The following is a 13916-nucleotide window of genomic DNA, read 5'->3' on the forward strand; positions in this document are numbered from 1 at the left end:
ACTTATTACAAATATCAACTTTGCTATAGTAGTGAGTTATGTTACTAAATATTTTCAAATTTTTTATTTCAGGAATTTATTTTATCTCATATTGCTAAAACTACCTATAGTTTTTTTAACCATTTTTTTGTAAAATATATCATATTTATATACAAAGAAAAGAAAGAAAAAAAGCAAGAATTTTCAAAGCACACGTCAACAGGCAGCTACAGAACAGCTCCCAGAGTTTGTCATGGGCTACCATGCCCTCAACTTGGATTTTTCCTTCTAGCTGCTCCAAAACACCAGTGGCTTTATCAGAATCATAATAATGGACTCCTATAGTATCTGTCCTTTTGTATCTGATTTTTTCACTCAACATTGTGTCCTCAAGGTTCATCCACGTTGTCATATGTTTCGGGACATCGTTTTATCTAAATGCTGCATAATTTCCATCATATGTATATACCACATGTTGTTCATGCATTCATCTGTTTATGGGCACCTGGATTGTTTCCATCTCTTGGCAATTGTGCATAGTGCCGCTATGAACATCGGTGTGCAAATGTCTGTTTGTGTCACTGTCCTCGGCTCTTCTGGGTATATACTGAGTATTGGTATTGCTGGGCCTTAGGGCAACTCAGTATTTAGTTTTCTGAGCAATCACCAGACTGATTTCCACAGCGCCTGAACCATTTTACACTCTCACCAATGGTGAATAAGTGTTTCAGTTTCTCCACATTCTCTCCAACATTTATAGTTTCCTGTCTGTTTAATAGAGCCATTCTTATAGGTATGAGGTGATATCTCATTGTCATCTTAATTTTATATTTCCTTTATAGCCAATGAAGACGAGCATCTCTTCTTGTGCTTTTTAGCTATCTGTATTTGCTCTTCAGAAAGTGCCTATTCATTTTCTCTGCCCATTTTATGATTAGGTTGTTTGTTCTTTGTTGGTGAGCTGTATAATTTCTTTATGTACACAGGATATTAAGCCTTTTTCCGATATGTGGTTTCCAAATATTTTCTCCCATTGAGCTGGCTGCCTCTTCATCTTTTTAACAAAGTTCTTTAAGGCACAGAAGCTCTTGATCTTAAGGAGTTTCCATTTGTCTATTTTTTCTTTCACAGCTTGTACTTTAGGTGTAAAGTTTAAGAAGCTACCTCCTATTACTAGATCTTGAAGATATTTTCCTACATTTATTTCAAGAAGTTTTATAGTACTGGCTGTTACATTTAGGTCTTTGATCCATTTTGAATTAATTTTTGCATGGAGTGTAAAGTAGAGGTCTTCTTTCATTCTTTTGACTATTGAAATCCAGTTCTCCCATGCCCATTTATTGAAAAGACTATTCTGTCTCAGTTCAGTGGATTTGGGAGCCTTAAAGAAGATCAAATGTCCATAAATTTGGTGGTCAATCTCTGTATCTCTATTCTATTCCACTGGTCAGTCCTTCTGTCTTTGTGCTAGTACTATGCTATTTTGACCACCACTATAATAAGCTTTAAAGTCAGGAAATGGTAGATCTCCTAGTTTACTCTTCTCTTTTAGGATATCTTTAGTTCTTCAAGGTCTCTTTTCCTTCCATACAAATTTGATAACCAGTTTTCTGAATCTCCAAAGTAGGTTGTTGGAATTTTTCCCTTTCCATTTGTTAATGTGGTATATTACATTGATTGATTTTCTTATGATGAACCACCCTTGCATTCCTGGTATGAATCCCACTTGATCATGATGTATCATTATTTTAATGTGGTGTTGCTATGATTTGCTAATATTTTGTTAAGAATTTTTCCACCTATGTTCATTAGGGAAATTGGTCTGTAATTTTCTTTTCTTGTATTGTCTTTATCCGATTTTGGTATTAGAGTGATGTTAACTTCATAAAATGAGTTAGGTAATGTTCCTTTTTCTTCAATATTTTGGAAGAGTTTGAGCAGGATTGGTGTCAGTTCTTTTTGAAAAGTTTGCGAAAATTCTCCTGTGAAGCCATCAGGTCTTGGGCTTTTTTGTGGGAAGATTTTAATGACTGATTGGATCTCTTTACTTTTAATTGGTTTGTTGAGATCTTCTACTTCTTCTACCTTAAAGGTAATTTGTGTGTTTCTGTGAATTTTTCCATTTCATCTAAGTTATCTAGTTTGTTGTCATATAGTTGTTCATAATATCTCTAATGATTTTTTTTTAATTTCTTCGTGATCTGTGGTAGCAACCCCCCTCTCATTTCTTTTTTAAAAATATTTTTATTAATAAAACAACATACAAACATTCTTAACATACAAATATTTCATACAATGTATACAATCAGTGGCCCACAATATCATCACATAGCTGTGTATTCATTGCCATGATCATTTTTTTGAACATTTGCATCACTCCAGAAAAAGATGTAAAAAAGAAAAAACTCATACTACTGTACCCCTCACCCCTCCCTCTGATTGACCACTAGTATTTCCCTCTACCCAATTTATTTTAACCTTTCTTCCCCCTATTATTTGTTTATTTTTTATCCATATTTTTTACTCATCTGTCAATACCCTAGTTAAAAAGAGCATCAGACTCAAGGTTTTCACAATCACACAGTTACATTGTAAAACCTATGTCATTATACAGTCATCTTCAAGAAACAACCCCCTCTCATCTGATTTTATTTATGTATGTCCTCTCTCTTTGCTTCTTTGTTAGTCTAGCTAGGGGACCGTCAGTTTTGTTAATTTTCTCAAAAAAACAACTTTTATTTTTGTTGATTCTTTCTGTTGTTTTATTGTTCTATAGTTTGTTTCTTTCTGCTTTAGTCTTTATTATTTCTCTTCTATTTGCTTTGGGGTCGGTTTGCTGTTCTTTCTCTAAATTTTCCAGGTGAGCAGTTTACATCCTCAAGTTTAGCTCATTCTTGATTTTTTTAAATATAGGCATTTAGGTCAATAAATTTCTCTCTTGGCACTGCCTTTGCCACATCCCATAAGTTTTGATATGTTGTATTCTCATTAGTGTTCATCTCCAGATATTTACTGATTTCTCTAGCAATTTCTTCCTTGACCCACTGATTATTTAAGAGTGTGTTGTTTAATCTCCATATATTTGTGAAAGCGCTGGTTCTTTGGTGATTATTAGTTTCCAACTGTATTCCATTGTGATCAGAGAAAATGCTTTGAATAATTTCAATCTTGTTAAATTTATAGAGACTTAGTTATGTCCCAGTATATCATCCTTCGTGGAGAACGTTCCATATGCACTAGAGAAGAATGTGTCCTGGTGTTTGGGATGTAATGATCTATATGTCTGTTAGCTCTAATTCATTTATCTTTTTTTAGGTTCTCTGTTTCCTTGTTGATCTTCTGTGTGGTTGCTCTATCTATAGCAGAGACTGGTGTATTGAAGTCTCCCACTGTCACTGATGATATGTCTATAGCTCCTAATCTTAGACTCTTAATAAATATTTGTCTTATTGAAAAACTGCTCAGTACATTTTATCTATTACTAGTACTACTATTATTGTTGTAGAAATGATGAATTGAGGATAACCTGCCTTATTATAGTTTTAAAAATGACAGGTTGCAGAGTGTTAGCTTTTATCAACAACGTGACTTAAGTTCTCAATCATTATTTGCTTTCTTGAGTTGAATAAATAATGGCATCCTCCTCCCTAAAAAGTAAAACCTAAACTCCTCCATGTAACAAGCAAGACTTTTCAATCTCATCTGTGCCTTTATCCATCATGACTCTCATACTCTCTGGTTACAACTCCTTCTTTTCTGGAAGCTCGACTTTTCAATCTCATCTGTGCCTTTATCCATCATGACTCTCATACTCGCTGGTTACAACTCCTTCTTTTCTGGAAGCTCTGATCATTATTTCTGGCACATGGGAAGAACTCGCTAAATGCTAGTTCATGTTATCACTATTATTCCTGCCCCTGTATCTTTATTCATGTTTCTGGGATCCCTTTTGACTGGTCCATCTCCAAAGTATCTTTTAAGTTTAGCCCAGCTAAGAAAGAATAGAAATAGTGGCCACTTCTTCACTGCTCCGTTAGCATTTTATCTCTTAAACCTGACACTGCATTTCGTGAACACAGGTTTGGTCCTAGGAAGGGCAAGGACTGTGTCTCCGTCATCCTGATGCCTTCTTGGCCTCACTCCCTCAGCAAGGGCCCAGCAACACTCGTAGTAGTTGCTGAATTGAGTGGCTCAAAGTCCATTTATGAAATCCACAGAACAATTTAGAAAGACAAAGAAACTTTGCCCCATTTCAAATTCAGGGGGTCTCCATGGAAGCCTTGGAAATCATCAGAGCAAGTTCTAGCCTTTCACAGTAAGGATTTTGTGATTCTTTCTGGGAGAGGAGTGGTGCAGGAGAAAGGGGGAAATTACTGAGAGGCAATCCTAAGTAACTGTGAAGAGGCACTTAGAAGCGTCAACAAAATTTGGAGAGTCTCAAGTGCCACAGGCCACTCTCAGAGTGATGGCCTTGTCGGCAATCCTGAATACGACCACAGACCTGGGACTCCTTAATGGAAGCAGGGGGTTCCCTAGTCCTAGCAACTGAGAAATAAAGTAGTCACACTCTCTGTATTGAGTTGTGTCCTTCACATCTTGAGGATACATGTATATACAAGGATACATATGTGTACACACAGACATATGTACATACACACACTCCCCCATGCACACACTCACACCCCCGCATACTATTACATACATAAACATAGAACTTCAAACAAACATAGATATGCATACAAGTCAGAGCACATTCAAAGGAGAGAAAGGTGATTAGTAAGGGAATTTGAAACCATGTTGCACGAAGAAGGAATAAAGCAACTCAAGGTTTTTAACTAAGGCAGAAAGGATGAGGTGGTGGGCATGTGGTAGGTTTCTTCAGGTACGTGAAGATATGTGGAAGAAGCATTTGAGTTTTTCTGAATGAACCAAAGAGGCAGAACTGTGATTGGCTCCAGGGAAGGAGACTTCAGCTTGGTGTGAGAAAGAGAAGGAGGCAGAATATGAGGGCTCAGAGTCTAGAGTCCGAATTAGGAATCATCTTTACTGAGTTTGAGTCCCGAGTCTGTCACCTAAAAGCTCAGTGAGCATAAGCAACTTATTTAATCTCTCTGACCTTGAGTTTCCTCATCCGTAAAACAGGGATAATCCTGTTACCCTGATTAGATACAATGGTCCAGTGCTTAAGAGGGCTTTTCACAGGGCCTGTTTAAGATTCAGGCCCCACTGACTCTGGACATTCCTGTCAACTCCTGCATCATGGCCACATGGGGTCATAATTCTCATCTTGGGATAAGACACATCCCTGAGACCTGCTCTCCAAACACCCCCTCCAGGCCCTGTGCCCAGAGAGGCCGTCTTTCCTCAAAGAGTGAGGCCCAATATTGGCTCCTGCTAACCAGGTAGACTTCCTGTTTCCTTTCCTCAGCTTCCTGGAAAACGGCCAGCTGGTTGGTCGGTACAAGCCAAAGTCGACGTGTACCTGTGGTTGGGCTCCACCAAATACTCGGGCGCCATTTTGGACAACTTGCCAGCAGGATATGAGGTAGAAATGCCCTCCAAAGTGACTGGCGCCAACCACCCCCCAGCCAGCCTGCTCTACCAAGGTATGAAGCCCACTGGGCAAGAGGGTCATTAGACATCACTGGTGGGCTTGTGAGAAAACAGGGAGGAGGGCAGCCTGGGATGAGTTGTCTGCATGCTCTCTTAGGATCAACTTATTTGCCTTCTTTTAATACAGTTTCTAAATTCTCTTTCAATGTCTCAGCTAAAAAAGAATGAGATGAAGTCCTTAAAAACTCTGGAATAAAAACTTTTGTTTTTATGTTTATCATGAGAAAGCCATGTGTGTTTCTTTGTTGGCAGACTCTACAGGTTGAGTTTTCATTTTAAGCAAAAAATGTTTTTAGTGAAATGTCAGTAAGTTCCTGTGCTGATGTCACCTGGGTGAAACTGAAGCAGATTTTCTTTTAATATGGCATTGGGTTTTTTTCTTTTTCCTTTTGGTTTTGGCATTGGGGTTTTGATCTACAAATAGCAGGCATTTTAATTTCCCAGTAATGCCCCAATTGAAAAGGATATTATGGGATCACACATATTTCTCCAGCTTGTTTCTTGGTTTGTCTGCTTGTATAAATACAAAATGCTTTGTGTAATCTTTTCTCCTATGGAGTTATCTTCTAGGAATGCCCCATGTTTAAATTTTCATGCATTTTAAAATTTTATCATAAATATAAATGACTTGCAGTTGCCTTTTGCCTCATTTCCAAATTACTTCAATTTATATGATCTGTTGCTGCTGAATCCAAGTGAAGCAGACTGCTACTTTACCTTTATTTCTCCTGAGGTTGAGCTTTGAATCAAGCCAGTGTTGGAATAACTGGGGAACTGTCTACATACCCAGGAATGTGTTGCACAAGGCTTCTCTGATACTGGTGCCCTTGACTGCCATTGAAATCTAAGAGGCTTAATAGTTAGCAAAGACAAGGTCCTGGAAATATTTATCCAATGGCTTAGCTCATAGTTTCTGCTCCAAGTCTTGTTTCTTTTTGGAAAGTGCATAGCCCCTATCACATGCCAAGTATTGTGCCCTGTACTTTATACATAAGATCTCGTCTGCTTCTCCCATCAGCTCTGGGAGTTTTCTTCATTTTACAGCTGGAGAAAGTTTCAGAGATGCTCAGAAACAGTCCAAGATCACAGATCTAGTAAATGGTGGAGTGAGCTATCTCCAAATCCTGCTTTCTTTCTACTGCATTCCATTCTGCCTTTAGAGACTTCTCATCTTCAGTTAGAGTATACCTACACTGAGTTATCTTACTATTTCTACAGACATGATCTTTGTAGATCCTAGGGACCTGAACATGTTTGCTGTTCCAGCTACTAATAATTCAGAGGAGGGGAAGGCCTTTTCCCAAAGTTTTCTGATCCTCTTCAGCATATTGTTTTCATGGAATGTTCTAATAAACCTCCTTTGCTATGGCCTGCCAATGGCTGCCTTCCACACGTCCTGGACAATTTTGTTTCTTTAGCCATTTCATGCTTTGGAAAACATCCATTTAACAAATAATTAGTTTGTACTGACTCTGTAGAATGCATGGTGGAAGATCTAGTGAGGAGTTCTGGGGATGAGTATGAGGCGACCCTGGTCCTCAAGCAGGGGCAATTAGAACTCCCATTGCCCAAAAGTAAAGAGTGAGATGAATCACCAAAGTATAAGGAGAGCCCAGAGGAGAATGACTTCATTAATCCAGGGAACAGAGCTGGGGAGACTCAAGGTTTCACAGAAACAGAAGTCTGGACTAATATCTGGCACCCACCGCCATCCCCGCCAGAGTTGTGCAGTGTGCTGCCTGTGTGGCAGTACTTGGGAGTCCTGCTGAAGTTCTTGGCTTGGTTACTTAAGGAGCAGCTAGCGGATGTTCTCAGGGGATGAGACATTCCCAAGTTCACTCCCAGCTTAGAACTATGCCTCACTAGACACATGTTAAGGGGTATACGAGTCAACTCTAAACATACTGCTATCGGCAAACTCTGGCCCATCTGCTGTTGCCATCATTAGGGAGCTCCTTATCAGCAGGGCCCATCCTGCCCACTTCAGTGTCTACTGGTGATTGTGGTGGGGATGTGAGGACTTGGAATGGGTCCAAAGAATCACTTCTCTGGGTCTCCTGAGAGACCTGGTGGGATCTTGGAGCACCTTGCACTGCAGGTATCTACACTTGGTTTGGGAGTGTGGAGAACTCATGTTTCTGAAACCTTTGCAGGATCAGAGTGGAGACTGAGGTGGTTACTATATTCTCAGACTCCATACTTATCCCATGTAGCCAGGCACAGGGTGGAGGGGCAGGAACATGTCCAGGCCTCCTGTCCATCAAGCAAGGCGTCGTCTTTGACACCTGCTGCCTTCCTTCCCCTTGCCCTGCCAGTCGGAGAGCCAAGTCCCATAAGTCCTCCACAAGCTTTCTCCCACTCCTTCTCATTTCTACCTTTGAAGGATAGAGGCTGGGTGTTAAGACTTCCCTCCCAGGAGTTTACCTGGCATCTCTTCTTTGTCTCCCTTGCACACTTGACTCACAGTGTCTTCTTCCTAAGGCTTTGCTCTGGTATCCTCTGTCCCTGTGCTCCCTATTGCCCATTAGCCTAGGTACATTTCGGCCTGCAAAGCCCTGGGCTGTGTGACCATAATTATCTAGGACTCTGTACTCTACCGAACCGAACCAGATTCTGTTTGACCCTTTTGTCCTCGTCTTGACCCACCATGCTCCAGATGCCGAGAAAGGTCTCCTCAGGTCTCCTGTATCCACTACCCTCCAACCCTGTTTATCAAATGCCGCCATCCTTGAGGGTCAGTGCCTCCTCCCCGAGAGCCAAAACCTTTTCGTTTCAGTGTGTTTTGGCAAAATGTGGATTTTTGTTTTGTGGGTAGATATTCATACATTGTATGTGAAGAGTGGTGTCTTATGTAGCCCATGCTGCTCCTGTCATTTCTCACTGAGTGCTGTCCATTTTGCTCTGTAAACCTCTAATCCACTGTTTCTAACCACCGGACCTGCTCCTAACGTACATCCACCGCTCTCTCCTGCAGTGGGCACCGGTTCTCCCCACTGCCCACCACTACCAGTAACGCTGCCAAGGACGCTGGGGACGGTGGCACCCAACATCTTCACAACCACTTGTAAAGCTCTTCCCAGGTGCCTGGCGCCGTTCCCAGCCCTGCAATCCCCACAACAATCCTATGACGGGGGAACTATTATTGCCCCCATATTACAGATAAGGAAGCCAAGGCAAAGAGAGGCTTGGTAACCTTGTAGGAGTCCACTTATGACATGTGTAATGTACGCCTGGGAGTGGTTTTGTGGACCACAGAGTATCCGTGCACTTAATTTTCACTGAGTAGAGCTGTTCAGATCAGCGCACAAGGGTGCCGTAGACCAGTCCCCATGTCAACACTCACATGTGGATACACAATGAACGCAGTTCAATGGCGGCCTTTCAGAGGGGGAGGGAAATAGGTATCAGGGAATAAATGAATATACAAATCAAGGAGAGCCTTACAACAGCCAACAATCATAAAATATCACAAACTAAGGACTATGATGAGGTTCCCCTACTGAGCCCTTACCTGGCCCAACCTGAGCCCCTCCCTCCTTCCTCCCATCCCTTTAAACAGCTGTGCTCGCCCCTGCCTTTAGCCTCCCATGTCCTTTGCCTGCATCTCTCGCAGGACACTTGTCATCCTTGGCTTCTGTCACTGTGATTTGGGTGCTTGCCTCTTTAGTTGGAACCCTCTCCCCAGAGCTCCGGAAGGCAGGGACCATGACTCAGTTATCTTGGAATTCTAGGGACCGGGACTGTACCTGGTGTACAGCAGGCACTCAAAATGGTGTTGGCTGGGTGAATGGAAGAATGGATGAATGATGGCTTCATATATTCATTGAGTTTGTTGACGTAAAAACTATTTGGGTAGGACCCCCTTTTACCATACACGCACAGTACACAACACACATACACGCATCAGTGGAACCGGGAGACATACTCTGAGTTAGTAGGGAGGAAAGTCTGGTATTTTAGAAAGAGAAGCAGACTGTGGAATCAGACAGCAGTCAGTCCAAATCCAGGCTCTGGCATTGGTTAACTGCAAACTCGGGCCAGGTATTTTGAGCGTTTTGCCCATTTTCCTCATCTGTAAAGTGGGGCTAAGTGTATTAATTAATCTATGTCTGTGCGCAGCCCGGCATGTGTTTCAGCTGAGAGCTCACATGTACCAAGCCCGGGGCCTCATCGCGGCCGACAGCTCCGGGCTTTCCGACCCCTTCGCCAAAGTCTCGTTCCTCTCGCACTGCCAGACCACCAAGGTAACGGGGACCCGCCGGCCCGCGCCCCCACCCGAAGCCGCGAAGAGAAACCGGCCCGTTGCAAATGCCGTAGCCCTGGGAGTGAGGGCGTGTCAGACTCAGAGCACGGCGTGCAAGGGAGGGCTGGGGGGCTGTGGCTTCCCCCGCGGGTGCCCGAGGGGAAGGGAGGGAGGGAGGAAAGCGGGAGGAGGGAAACGGCGCCTGGCCCTCCCGCAGCGCCCGCTGAAGTGCGGAGCCAGCACCCATGGTGATGGGGAAAGAACAAAGGAGAAGACCACCCGGGAAAACAGCCCTCGGGAGGCTCTGAGTGGACCTGGGGGAGGGTTTTCCGCTTTGGGCGGCCGGCTGGGAGGACAGAGCACCCAGCGCCCCGCGCCCACCCTGGAAGGGGCCGGCCTGAGGACTCTGGGCGGCTGGGATGCTTGCTGCGTGCGTGCTCCCTTCCCTCCCAGCACAGGCTCATCTGCAAACCCGACGGGACGTCGGCTGGGGTTCCCGGGCTCCACCCCTCCGCGGAGGGAAGCCCCCTAAAGAATTTGGCCGTCTAGGCCCGGGCTCCGCACACGCATCCCGTGTCTAGCCGCGGGTCTTTGGGGCAGATAGCACAATCCTACCGAAGAGGCTCATCATCGTAAAACAGGGTCGTCGTGCCCAAGCGGAGGCTGAGGCGGGTGCACGGCGAATGGCGGCGTTACATCCGGTGATGCCTGTGACCCGGGCCATGGTGTCAGGCTGAGGTTTCATCTCTGCGACGCCCAGCTCTGTCACGTCCTTTCAGCCAGCCCCGTGGGCGCTTGTGGCAGGTCCCATGTTTGGTTCTGGGGAAGTGGGGACCAGTCCCTACCCCTGCGTGGCACTCTCTCGGGGCGGGGACGTGTCCCCCTACACAGACGGCTCTACCATCCGGTGGTAAGCCCCGTGGTGCAGGCCTGTGCGAAGTCCTATAAGAGCCAGGCGGCGAGGGGCGTCCTGTCTGGGAGGGGAGTCGGGAGAGGCCCCAGAGGGAAGGTGACTGCACCCTCATTCAGTGACTGAATGCGAAGTGGCCAGGCTGCTGTCTCTTCCTGGGTCTTGGGGCTAGTGTACAGCATAGAGGCTAAGGTTACAGATTTCGGAGGCAAATTACCTGGGTTCAAATCTGGACTCTGCCATTTCTTGGCTGTGTGACCTTAATCAAGTCGCTTACCCTCTCTGTACCTCAGTGTCCTCATCTGTAGAGAGGGAGAATAACATTGTCAGACACCCCGGAAGGTGAAACACACAGGACAGGGCCTCGCTCGCAACAACCTCTGTGTGAGCACTTGTTCTTTTTATCACTGAGGCCAAAGCCAGATTCCCTAAAGCTTGGACCCTGGAGACCCTCCAGCTGCACAATCACTGTGGAATTCCAGGGCCTCCCAGTGATCTCAGGGTCCAGGCTGGGGTGGGGGGTTAAGTGAGTTCACTGGGCTGCTGTGTAATGATCCTTCGTCTTTGTATCTCCTGATGGGATCTTTGTTTAATCTAGACTCATATCTCAAAGGAACAGATGTTTTTTAAATGATCGAATAATGATTTGAAAGGGAAAGCAGGCTCTGTTGAGTCCTGGACTTTGCCTCTATCATTTGAAGAGAGGACCTTATTTTTATAAATGATAATAACTGCAACTTGTTAAAAGCTCCCCATGTGCCAGGCACAGTGCTAAGAATTCGATGTGCCCCGTTTGCTGCGTTTCACTGTAGCCCAAAGGCGGAGAGAATTAGTGTCCCTGTTCTGCAGGTGAGGAGGGCTTAGAGACCAGGTGGCTAGAAGAGGGAGGAGCCGAGGTGGAAACCCAGATTTTTCTGGTCCCAAAGCCACTTGGCTTAACCATTCTTTCATTTTGGTTAGAAAGGGCTCCAGTTTCCCTCTCTTTTTTCAGAGTTGTTCTGCTTATGGGGGACTGACCCATGTCTGATGTTTCCACCAATCCCGCCTCGCTGTTTGAGATGGGGATTGCTGAGCCTGGTGACCCTTGCAGTTATATCTGAGCTCCACTGTTTTCCATGGTAGCATTCATCTGAATTAACCACATGGTGCTTAAGGAAAAGCCCCTGTAAGGGCTAGTTCTGCAGAGCAACCTTTTATAAAGTGACTTAATGGCACAAAATATTTCAGGGAGGTGGAGCCAGTTATTCCAGAACACTAGGAATTTGGGACTTAGAAGTCTTATGGCAACAGAAGGATGAAGGGAAAGGGAGAAAGTTCCCAAGGAGAAAGGCTTGGGTATAGAAAGGGAGAGGGAATAAATGGCTAAGAGTGGGTGGGGAGTGGTAGAGAAGGAGAGGGGACCTTAGAGGGAAGGAAGCGTGGATCTGGAGATTTCAAGCACTTAGATAGATTGCTCAGTCCTGAGGACAGGGACAGTGTCTTGTTGGGTGCTATTACCCCAGGCCACGAAGATGAGCATATAGTCAGTTTTCGTGTGTTTACTTATAAAAGAACATGGGCAGGAGTGTGGTGGGGTGGGCAACAAGCACTTATTGAGCATCTATTATGTGCCAAGCGTTTACATGCTGTGTCTCAGACAATTGTCCTAACAATGCTCCAAGGTAGGTGCTATCTGCATTTAAAGGAGGGAGGCTAAAATGCAGAGAGGTTAAATTGCCTGCCCCAATTGCACATAGAGCAAGTGATGAGAGTAGGCTTCCACTCCATGGGGTTTCCAACTTGAAAGCCATGCTCTGTCTATATCTCACTCCCTCTTCAGTGTTAGCAACTGTTATCATGAATAATGTGACCCCAAACAGTGTCACTTAACCTAGATATATGGCATCTCTCCTAAGGAAACCCTTAAATTAGGCAAATCCCAGGCACCTTTCCAGAGCATTGGGGGGAAGTATTTTGGTTGAGCAAACCCTTCTATACCTCTTGAAGATGACTCCGTGCTCCTTCTATTCATGGGACCAGCTCTGAGGACAGGCCAATGCCCACTCGCTGGTTCACATGAATATTTATTGAATACCTTCCAAGTGTGTGAGGATGGGCAAGTGCCTAATACTGTGCCCAGCACATTGTAGGTCCTGAATAAATGTGTTGAATGAATGAATGAACAAACAAATAGATGAAGGCTCCTGGAAGCTTGTCAAGTGGCACCTCACAACCCAAAGGGCCAAGGAAGTCAACAAAATGTCTAAACAAGAAAGGTGTGGTGAAGGTCATGGGTTACGTTAGTATCATCTGTAGCAGGTCCACCCTGCAAAGTGATCACATTTCTGTTTTTAAAAATAGCATAAAAGCACTCAGTTCGTTATGATGCCAGCCACTGACCTGGGGTAACTTTTCAATGCAACTCCATAATTTTTGCTGGTAGGTTGGGTGAAGGCTTTCTTTACCTGCCAGAAAAGTTAGAGATTTTTCTCTGAACTCTTATATTAAAAACCCCATTGTTTCTAAGGCATAAAATGTTCTAAAGGCAAGAAGGAAAGGAAAAGGCGAAGATGCACAATACTTTTATGACTCACATAAAGAAAAGCAGTAAAACTGTTCTTCTGTGGTAACGGTGCGAGTGATTTAATGGTGTGATTGGAGATAACTTTTAATGTAAAAATCCTCCAAGATGGTGATGGATTTATCTGGGTTTTTTAGTCTAGAAAATTGGTCCAACCAGATCTCTCCCTGATCCCTCCCACTTTGAAGAGTGAGAGGTAAGAGAGCTGCTGCAGTGGCGTGTTCACCTGTGAAATCACCTTTCCACCTGCACAGCCTGACCAGAGGGAAATGTGATTGGGGTCTGCAGGGCTGACCTCCCTGCAGTCCGACCTGCGCGCTAATGGGGCCTCAGTTCAGGTGTGGCTCCACCACCCTACAAACAACCTCGGCCCTTTAGCTCTGGGAAACTGGCATGTTTCCAAACACGCATAAAGAGGGGTAAGGATGCAAGTCCAAGCCCGTCCTCCCTTCCAAAGGCAGGCTTGAATGGCCTGGTGAGGGGGTGGCTCGGAGCCACTTCTGGGTGACCCCCTGGTAATTCTGGACCATCATGCAGCTTATTGTCTTTTTCTGTCCTTTGATTTCTCCTGCCAAATGCCGATATCACAGTCTAGGACTGTGCTTTGAAGA

The 13916-nt window shown here is 44.5% G+C and overlaps 1 protein-coding gene across 1 annotated transcript in view; it reads left to right on the forward strand.

Moving 5' to 3' along the window:
• The window catches only part of FER1L6 (fer-1 like family member 6), a 178839-nt gene that overhangs the window by 97718 nt on the left and 67205 nt on the right, over positions 1–13916 (forward strand). The window contains exons 19-20 of the mRNA XM_077167599.1: positions 5408–5585; positions 9712–9836. Coding sequence (XP_077023714.1) covers positions 5408–5585; positions 9712–9836 — 303 coding nt within the window. The remainder of the gene's footprint in view (positions 1–5407; positions 5586–9711; positions 9837–13916) is intronic.

Source organism: Tamandua tetradactyla, chromosome 6 (genome assembly GCF_023851605.1).
Source record: "Tamandua tetradactyla isolate mTamTet1 chromosome 6, mTamTet1.pri, whole genome shotgun sequence".
In the NCBI taxonomy this organism is placed as follows: Eukaryota; Metazoa; Chordata; class Mammalia; order Pilosa; family Myrmecophagidae; genus Tamandua; species Tamandua tetradactyla.